The 10,566-nt window shown below is 54.9% G+C and overlaps 1 protein-coding gene and 1 long non-coding RNA gene across 2 annotated transcripts in view; one reads left to right on the forward strand and one right to left on the reverse strand.

Annotated features, from left to right (window-relative positions):
• The window catches only part of LOC142908102 (uncharacterized), a 228,097-nt gene that overhangs the window by 107,259 nt on the left and 110,272 nt on the right, over positions 1-10,566 (reverse strand). The gene's annotated exons all lie outside the window — the stretch shown is intronic.
• The window catches only part of LOC116957163 (transmembrane 9 superfamily member 2-like), a 77,613-nt gene that overhangs the window by 737 nt on the left and 66,310 nt on the right, over positions 1-10,566 (forward strand). Inside the window, exons 2-3 of the mRNA XM_032979144.2 lie at positions 4,821-4,888; positions 8,244-8,340. Of these exons, the coding sequence (XP_032835035.2) occupies positions 4,821-4,888; positions 8,244-8,340 (165 nt within the window). The remainder of the gene's footprint in view (positions 1-4,820; positions 4,889-8,243; positions 8,341-10,566) is intronic.

Consider the following 10,566-nt stretch of genomic DNA (forward strand, 5'->3'; position numbering starts at 1 on the left):
GGTGAATTTACCGAAAGAACCAAGTTATTATTGTTGTTGTTATTGTTTGACGTTATAACGCCGCGCGCTCCCGTCGTTTTTTTTTCTCCCATTTCGGAGTCTTTAACGCGGCAGAGTAGGCCAAATACAGTGTGGTGGAGTCGCGTGGTGGAGCTCCACTGGTGGAGCTCGTCAGGTGGAGTCGCGTGTGGTGGAGTCGTGTGTTGTGGAGCTAGTGTGGTGGAGTCCTGTGTTGTGGAGCTCCACTGGTGGAGCTCCACTGGTGGAGCTCGTGTGGTGGAGCTCGTGTGGTGGAATCGTGTGGTGGAGCTCCACTGGTGGAGTCGCGTGTTGTGGAGCTCGTGAGGTGGAGTCGCGTGGTGGAGTCCGTGTGTTGTGGAGCTCGTGTGGTGGAGTCGTGTGGTGGAGTTGTGTGGTGGAGTCCGTGTGTTGTGGAGTTCGTGTGGTGGAGTCGTGTGGTGGAGCTCATGTGATGGAGCTCGTGTGGTGGAGCTCGTGTGGTGGAGTCGTGTGGTGGAGTCGTGTGGTGGAGCTCGTGTGGTGGAGTCGTGAGGTGGAGTCCGTGTGTTGTGGAGCTCGTGTGGTGGAGTCGTGTGGTGGAGTTGTGTGGTGGAGTCCGTGTGTTGTGGAGTTCGTGTGGTGGAGTCGTGTGGTGGAGTCGTGTTGTGGAGGTCGTGTGGTGGAGGTCGTGTGGTGGAGTCGCGTGGTGGAGGTCGTGTGGTGTAGTCGTGTGGTGGAGCTCCACTGGTGGAGTCGTGTGGTGGAGCTCGTGTGGTGGAGCTCGTGTGGTGGAGCTCGTGTGGTGGAGTCGTGTGGTGGAGCTCCACTGGTGGAGTCGTGTGGTGGAGCTCCACTGGTGGAGTCGTGTGGTGGAGCTCCACTGGTGGAGTCGTGTGGTGGAGTCGTGTGGTGGAGTCGTGTGGTGGAGTCGTGTGGTGGAGTCGTGTGGTGGAGTCGTGTGGTGGAGTCGTGTGGTGGAGCTCCACTGGTGGAGTCGTGTGGTGGAGCTCCACTGGTGGAGTCGTGTGGTGGAGCTCCACTGGTGGAGTCGTGTGGTGGAGCTCCACTGGTGGAGTCGTGTGGTGGAGCTCCACTGGTGGAGTCGTGTGGTGGAGCTCCACTGGTGGAGTCGTGTGGTGGAGCTCCACTGGTGGAGTCGTGTGGTGGAGCTCCACTGGTGGAGTCGTGTGGTGCAGTCGTGTGGTGGAGTCGTGTGGTGGAGTCGTGTGGTGGAGCTCCACTGGTTGAGTCGTGTGGTGGAGCTCCACTGGTGGAGTCGTGTGGTGGAGCTCGTGTGGTGGAGCTCGTGTGGTGGAGCTCGTGTGGTGGAGTCGTGTGGTGGAGCTCCACTGGTGGAGTCGTGTGGTGGAGCTCCACTGGTGGAGTCGTGTGGTGGAGTCGTGTGGTGGAGTCGTGTGGTGGAGTCGTGTGGTGGAGTCGTGTGGTGGAGTCGTGTGGTGGAGCTCCACTGGTGGAGTCGCGTGTGGTGGAGCTCCACTGGTGGAGTCGTGTGGTGCAGTCGTGTGGTGCAGTCGTGTGGTGGAGTCGTGTGGTGGAGTCGTGTGGTGGAGCTCCACTGGTTGAGTCGTGTGGTGGAGCTCCACTGGTGGAGTCGTGTGGTGGAGCTCCACTGGTGGAGTCGTGTGGTGGAGCTCCACTGGTGGAGTCGTGTGGTGGAGTCGTGTGGTGGAGTCGTGTGGTGGAGTCGTGTGGTGGAGTCGTGTGGTGGAGTCGTGTGGTGGAGCTCCACTGGTGGAGTCGCGTGTGGTGGAGCTCCACTGGTGGAGTCGTGTGGTGGAGCTCCACTGGTGGAGTCGTGTGGTGGAGCTCCACTGGTGGAGTCGTGTGGTGGAGCTCCACTGGTGGAGTCGTGTGGTGCAGTCGTGTGGTGCAGTCGTGTGGTGGAGTCGTGTGGTGGAGTCGTGTGGTGGAGCTCCACTGGTTGAGTCGTGTGGTGGAGCTCCACTGGTGGAGTCGTGTGGTGGAGCTCGTGTGGTGGAGTCGTGTGGTGGAGCTCCACTGGTGGAGTCGTGTGGTGGAGCTCCACTGGTGGAGTCGTGTGGTGGAGTCGTGTGGTGGAGTCGTGTGGTGGAGTCGTGTGGTGGAGTCGTGTGGTGGAGTCGTGTGGTGGAGCTCCACTGGTGGAGTCGCGTGTGGTGGAGCTCCACTGGTGGAGTCGTGTGGTGCAGTCGTGTGGTGCAGTCGTGTGGTGGAGTCGTGTGGTGGAGTCGTGTGGTGGAGCTCCACTGGTTGAGTCGTGTGGTGGAGCTCCACTGGTGGAGTCGTGTGGTGGAGCTCCACTGGTGGAGTCGTGTGGTGGAGCTCCACTGGTGGAGTCGTGTGGTGGAGTCGTGTGGTGGAGTCGTGTGGTGGAGTCGTGTGGTGGAGTCGTGTGGTGGAGCTCCACTGGTGGAGTCGCGTGTGGTGGAGCTCCACTGGTGGAGTCGTGTGGTGGAGCTCCACTGGTGGAGTCGTGTGGTGGAGCTCCACTGGTGGAGTCGTGTGGTGGAGCTCCACTGGTGGAGTCGTGTGGTGCAGTCGTGTGGTGGAGTCGTGTGGTGGAGTCGTGTGGTGGAGCTCCACTGGTTGAGTCGTGTGGTGGAGCTCCACTGGTGGAGTCGTGTGGTGGAGCTCGTGTGGTGGAGCTCGTGTGGTGGAGCTCGTGTGGTGGAGTCGTGTGGTGGAGCTCCACTGGTGGAGTCGTGTGGTGGAGCTCCACTGGTGGAGTCGTGTGGTGGAGCTCCACTGGTGGAGTCGTGTGGTGGAGTCGTGTGGTGGAGTCGTGTGGTGGAGTCGTGTGGTGGAGTCGTGTGGTGGAGTCGTGTGGTGGAGTCGTGTGGTGGAGCTCCACTGGTGGAGTCGCGTGTGGTGGAGCTCCACTGGTGGAGTCGTGTGGTGGAGCTCCACTGGTGGAGTCGTGTGGTGGAGCTCCACTGGTGGAGTCGTGTGGTGCAGTCGTGTGGTGCAGTCGTGTGGTGGAGTCGTGTGGTGGAGTCGTGTGGTGGAGCTCCACTGGTTGAGTCGTGTGGTGGAGCTCCACTGGTGGAGTCGTGTGGTGGAGCTCCACTGGTGGAGTCGTGTGGTGGAGCTCCACTGGTGGAGTCGTGTGGTGGAGTCACGTGTTGTGGAGTCACGTGTTGTGGCTTCAACACACACACACCGGTGGGCTAAAGTCGTGAACTATTTTGTCTTTTGTCAACGTGACACTTTGTTTACTGATTGGCAGTGTCGGGTGGTGGAGGGTTGTGACACATTTATCGTGAACGCGATCTAACACGCAAACCTTTATGATTAATGATACTGGTCGCCCAAGCCTACGTATCATCATCTCTATAATCACCATCATCTATGTCGTCTATCACTATTTCATCATTGTTACCACCATCATCAATATCATCTCTTTCACCATCATCATTTTATCACCACCACCACCACCATCATCGTCGGCCTCGCAACCTGGTTAGATGAAATAAAATAAAATATCTTAATAACCACCATCACCACCACTATCATCACCATCATCACCACCATCACCACCACCACTATCATCACCACCACCACTATCATCACCACCACCACCACTATCACCATCACCACCATCACCACCATCATCACCACCACTATCACCACCAATCACCATCATCACCACCACTATCAATACCAATCATCACCACCACTATCACCACCAATCACCATCATCACCATCACCACCACTATCAAAACCAATCATCACCACCATTACCACCACCAGTCATCACCATCATCACCACCATCACCACCACCAATCATCACCACCATCACCACCACCATTACCACCACCAATCATCACCACCATCATCACCACCACCATCATCATCATCATCACCACCACCACCACTATCACCACCAATCATCACCACCACTATCACCACCAATCATCACCACCACCAATCATCACCACCACCATTACCATCACCACCACCATCACCACCATCATCACCATCATCACCATCATCACCCTCACCACCACCATCACCACCACTATCACCATCACCACCACCATCACCACCACCATCACCACCATCACCACCATCACCACCATCATCACCACCACTATCACCACCAATCACCATCATCACCACCACTATCAATACCAATCATCACCACCACTATCACCACCAATCACCATCATCACCATCACCACCACTATCAAAACCAATCATCACCACCATTACCACCACCAGTCATCACCATCATCACCACCATCACCACCACCAATCATCACCACCATCACCACCACCATTACCACCACCAATCATCACCACCATCATCACCACCACCATCATCATCATCACCACCACCACCACCACTATCACCACCAATCATCACCACCACTATCACCACCAATCATCACCACCACCAATCATCACCACCACCATTACCATCACCACCACCATCACCACCATCATCACCATCATCACCATCATCACCCTCACCACCACCATCACCACCACTATCATCACCATCATCACCATCACCACCACCATCACCACCATCGCTACCACCACCACCACTACCACCGCCATCACCGCCATCACCACCGCCATCACCATCATCATCACCACCACCACCATCACCACCATCACCACCACCACCATCACCACCATCACCACCACCATCACCACCACCATCACCACCACCACCATCACCACCATCGCTACCACCATCACCACCACTACCACCACCATCACCGCCATCACCACCGCCATCACCATCATCACCACCATCACCACCACCACCACGTGTGTGACTGCTGCTGACGTGTGCCGTGTGTGTGCCAGTCCACCATTGAGCTCTACATGAACCGCCTCGACTCGGTGGAGTCGGTGCTGCCCTACGAATACAACGCGTGAGTACTCACTCACAGGTACTCACAGGTACTCACACATACACAGGTACTCACAGGTACTCACACACACCCAGGTACTCACACATACACAGGTACTCACACACACACAGGTACTCACACACACACACTCACAGGTACTCACAGGTACTCACACACACACAGGTACTCACAGGTACTCACAGGTACTCACACATACACAGGTACTCACAGGTATTCACTCACAGGTACTCACACACACAGATACTCACACACACTCACTCACAGGTACTCACAGGTACTCACACATACACAGGTACTCACAGGTACTCACACATACACAGGTACTCACAGGTACTCACACATACACAGGTACTCACACACACAGGTACTCACACATGCACAGGTACTCACAGGTACTCACACACACACAGGTACTCACACACACACTCACAGGTACTCGCACATACACCGGTACTCACAGGTACTCACACACACACAGGTACTCACAGGTACTCACAGGTACTCACACACACTCACAGGTACTCACAGGTACTCATTCACAGGTACTCACACACACACAGGTACTCACAGGTACTCACACACACCGGTACTCACACACACACACAGGTACTCACACACATGGGTACTCACTCACAGGTACTCACACACACACAGGTACTCACACACACACAGGTACTCACACACACACAGGTACTCACAGGTACTCAGACACACAGGTACTCTCACACACACAGGTACTCACACACACACAGGTACTCACACACACACAGGTACTCACTCACAGGTACTCACACACACACACAGGTACTCACACACACACACAGGTACTCACTCACAGGTACTCACGTACTCACTCACAGGTACTCACACACACTCACTCACACAGGTACTCACACACACTCACGTACTCACTCACAGGTACTCACACGTACTCACACGCACTCACACGCATTCACACAGAGGTACTCACATACTCACACACACACACGTACTCACTCACGTACTCACTCACGTACTCACACACACAGGTACTCACACACACACACACAGGTACTCACTCACAGGTACTCACACACACTCACACACTCACTCACACACGTACTCACACGCACTCACACACAGGTACTCACACGTACTCACACGCCCTCACACACAGGTACTCACACGTACTCACACGTACTCACTCACACACACACGTACTCACTCACGTACTCACACACACACAGGTACTCACTCACACAGGTACTCACACACACTCACACACACTCACTCACACAGGTACTCACACGCACTCACACACACTCACTCACACAGGTACTCACACGCACTCACACACAGGTACTCACACGTACTCACACGCACTCACACGCACTCACACGCACTCACACGTACTCACAGGTACTCACACGTACTCACGCACGCACTCACACGCACTCACACGCACTCAAACGTACTCACACGTACTCACACGCACTCACACGCACTCACACGCACTCACGTGCACTCACACACGTACTCACGCACTCACTCACATGTACTCACACACACTCACACGTACTCACACGCACTCACACGTACTCACACGCACTCACACGAACTCACACATACTCACACGCACCCACACGCACGTACTCACACGTAATCGCACACGCTCACATGTGCCCACACACACAACAAAGACAAAGACCCCCTGTATAGCCTTAATAGAGTGTTGGGGCAAGTGCTGCTAGCGAGCACCTGTGAAGGCTGACACACGTGGGGGCGGGTAACACTCACTGTCAGCCGCGTGTGTGGGTGAGAGTGTGTGTGTGAGACTGTGTGATTGTGAGACTGTGTGTGAGACTGTGCTTTCGGAGCCCCTGACCCTCTGCTCACGATCATCAAGGACCTTCATGATGGTGAGCAGGCCCAGGTAAAACTACGTGGCCGGGAGTCAGAGCCATTCTCTGTACACCTTGGGGTGCGACAGGGATGTCCTCTGGCTCCCACATTATTTAACATCTATTTTGACCACGTAGTTCGTGAAGCCTTCAATAGCTGTACCGGGGGAATCTCCATATGGTACAGATATAATGGGAGGCTGATCGATGCCCGGGTGCGGTCAAGGGATGGCTCCCTATTGCTCAACCACGTTATGTATGCCGATGATTTGGTAATAGCTGCTCATTCAGAGGAGGAGTTGGAGACGCTGCTGCTGAGACTGGAGCGTGCCACTAAGAGGTGGGGCCTTGCCATCAGCCCCACCAAAACTAAGCACCTGCCTGGGTGTTTTGTACCATCGGACACTCCACCCCCACAACTCCCAATCGGTGATGGGGCAGTTGTGGAGAGAGTGGAGACTTTCCCATACCTGGGCAGTGTGCTTATGACTGGCTCCAGTTTAACAGCAGAGGTCTCACTCCGAATCAGTCGAGCGGCAATATCTTTTCATCGGTTGCGTAACGCTGTGTGGAAGCTACCTGGTCTGTCGCTCCGCACTAAGCTTCAGGTCTTCTCGGCCACGGTCATTCCCTCCCTTCTCTACACTTGCGAAACGTGGACCCCCCTAATGGAACATCTTCGCCGGTTAGAAACATTTAGGCTGGCCTGCCTACGATCCATCCTGGGTTTAACCAGACTGGATTGTGTGAGGAGCTCACAAATCCTTGAAAGATCTGGGCGTGGTGCTGGCCACCCACCCCCTCGTGAGCCACAGTGCCGGTAGCCTTCACAGGTGCTGCTCGCTAACAGCACTTGCCCCTACAGCCTGTTAGAGGCTACACGGGGGGCCTTTGTCTGTGTGTCTATAGGTGCTGCTCGCTAACAGCACTTGCCCCTACAGCCTGTTAGAGGCTACACGGGGGGCCTTTGTCTGTGTGTCTATAGGTGCTGCTCGCTAACAGCACTTGCCCCTACAGCCTGTTAGAGGCTACACGGGGGGCCTTTGTCTGTGTGTCTATAGGTGCTGCTCGCTAACAGCACTTGCCCCTACAGCCTGTTAGAGGCTACACGGGGGGCCTTTGTCTGTGTGTCTATAGGTGCTGCTCGCTAACAGCACTTGCCCCTACAGCCTGTTAGAGGCTACACGGGGGGCCTTTGTCTGTGTGTCTATAGGTGCTGCTCGCTAACAGCACTTGCCCCTACAGCCTGTTAGAGGCTACACGGGGGGCCTTTGTGTGTCTATAGGTGCTACTCGCTGCTCACAGCACTTGCCCCTACAGCCTGCTAGAGGCTACACGGGAGACCTTTGTCTGTGTGTCAGTAGGTGCTGCTCGCTACTCACAGCACTTGCCCCTACAGCCCGCTAGAGGCTACATGGGGGACCTTTGTCTCGTCACACTGCCACCCCCCACCCCGCTCCCATCGGCGTGTCTAGGTTCGACTTCTGCAAGGCGCCCGAAAGCAAACAGAGACCCACGGAGAACTTGGGCCAGGTGCTCTTCGGTGAGAGGATTGAGCCCTCGCCGTACAAGGTGCGTGGTGGCCACGTGGTGGCCACGTGGTGGCCACGTGGTGGCCACGTGGTGGCCACGTGGTGGCCACGTGGTGGCCACGTGGTGGCCACGTGGCCTCGTGGCTCGCCGTGGTGGGGGGGCGGTGGTGAGGGCTCGGCACACCAGCACAGCAGAGGGGGTCTGTGTGTCACTGTGTCACTGTGTGTGTGTCACTGTGTGTGTGTGTCACCGTGTCAGTGTGTGTGTGTGTCACTGTGTGTGTCACTGTGTGTGTCACTGTGTGTGTGTCACTGTGTGTGTGTGTGTCACTGTGTGTGTGTGTGTCAGTGTGTGTGTGTGTGTGTCACTGTGTGTGTGTCACTGTGTCATTGTGTGTGTGTCACTGTTTAACTGTGTGTGTGTGTCACTGTGTGTGTCACTGTGTGTGTCACTGTGCGTGTGTGTGTGTCACTGTGTGTGTGTCACTGTGTGTGTGTCACTGTGTGTGTCACTGTGTGTGTGTCACTGTGTGTGTGTCTGTGTGTGTCCCTGTGTGTGTCACTGTGTGTGTGTCACTGTGTGTGTATCACTGTGTGTGTGTGTCACTGTGTGTGTGTGTCACTGTGTGTGTGTGTCACTGTTTGTGTGTCACTGTGTGTGTCACTGTGTGTGTCACTGTGTGTGTCACTGTGTGTGTATCTGTGTGTATCACTGTGTCACTGTGTGTGTCACTGTGTGTGTGTATCTGTGTGTGTGTATCTGTGTGTGTGTCACTGTGTGTGTCACTGTGTGTGTGTCACTGTGTGTGTCACTGTGTGTGTCACTGTGTGCGTGTGTCACTGTGTGTGTGTACACTGTGTGTGTCACTGTGTGTGTCACTCTGTGTTACTGTGTGTGTCACTGTGTGTGTGTGTATCTGTGTGTGTGTCACTGTGTCATTGTGTGTGTGTCTGTGTGTGTGTCTCTGTGTTTGTGAGATTGTGTGTGTATCTGTGTGTATGTCGCTGTGTGTGTCTTTGTGTTTGTGAGACTGTGTGTGTGACTCTGGGAGCGGTAGTGTAGCGGTTAGCGCTACGCTGCACTATGAACCTGGCGACCCAAGTTCGATTCCCACTCAAGGCCAACACCGCCTGTGACGATTGTCTGAACCAGTCCTGGGCCTCCCAGTCTGTCAGAGGCCACACGGGGGATCTTTGTCTGTGTATAGGTGCTGCTGCTACTCGCTACTAACAGCACTTGCCCCTACAGCCTGTTAGAGGCTACACGGGGGATCTTTGTCTGTGTATAGGTGCTGCTGCTACTCGCTACTAACAGCACTTGCCCCTACAGTCGGTTAGAGGCTACACGGGGGATCTTTGTCTGTGTATAGGTGCTGCTCGCTACTCACAGCACTTGCCCCTGTAGCCTGTTAGAAGCTACACGGGGGACCTTTGTCTGTGTGTCTATAGGTGCTACTCGCTACTCACAGCACTTGCCCCTACAGTCGGTTAGAGGCTACACGGGGGATCTTTGTCTGTGTATAGGTGCTACTCGCTACTAACAGCACTTGCCCCTACAGCCTGTTAGAGGCTACACGGGGGATCTTTGTCTGTGTGTAGGTGCTGCTGCTACTCGCTACTAACAGCACTTGCCCCTACAGCCTGTTAGAGGCTACACGGGGGATCTTTGTCTGTGTATAGGTGTAAAAGCCATAAGATATAAAGTGAGTGTATTATTTCTGTATGTATATTTGATGTACATCGTCATACATTTGTTGACGGACTGGTTATATTTCATTTGGAATATCCCAACTGTGTAGTGTATAGGTGCTGCTACTCGCTACTCACAGCACTTGCCCCTGCAGCCTGTTAGAAGCTACACGGGGGACCTTTGACTGTGTGTCTATAGGTGCTACTCGCTACTAACAGCACTTGCCCCTACAGTCTGTTAGAGGTTACACGGGGGACCTTTGTCTGTGTATAGGTGCTGCTGCTACTCGCTACTAACAGCACTTGCCCCTGCAGCCTGTTAGAAGCTACACGGGGGACCTTTGTGTGTCTATAGGTGTTACTCGCTACTAACAGCACTTGCCCCTACAGTCTGTTAGAGGTTACACGGGCGACCTTTGTCTGTGTATAGGTGCTGCTGCTACTCGCTACTAACAGCACTTGCCCCTACAGCCTGTTAGACGCTACACGGGGGACCTTTGTCTGTGTGTCTATAGGTGCTGCTCGCTACTCACAGCACTTGCCCGTACAGGCTGTTAGAGGCTACATGGGGGACCTT

Source organism: Petromyzon marinus (assembly GCF_048934315.1).
Source record: "Petromyzon marinus isolate PM22_M1 ecotype Great Lakes invasive population chromosome 70 unlocalized genomic scaffold, UKy_Petmar_22M1.pri1.0 chr70_unloc.2, whole genome shotgun sequence".
In the NCBI taxonomy this organism is placed as follows: Eukaryota; Metazoa; Chordata; class Hyperoartia; order Petromyzontiformes; family Petromyzontidae; genus Petromyzon; species Petromyzon marinus.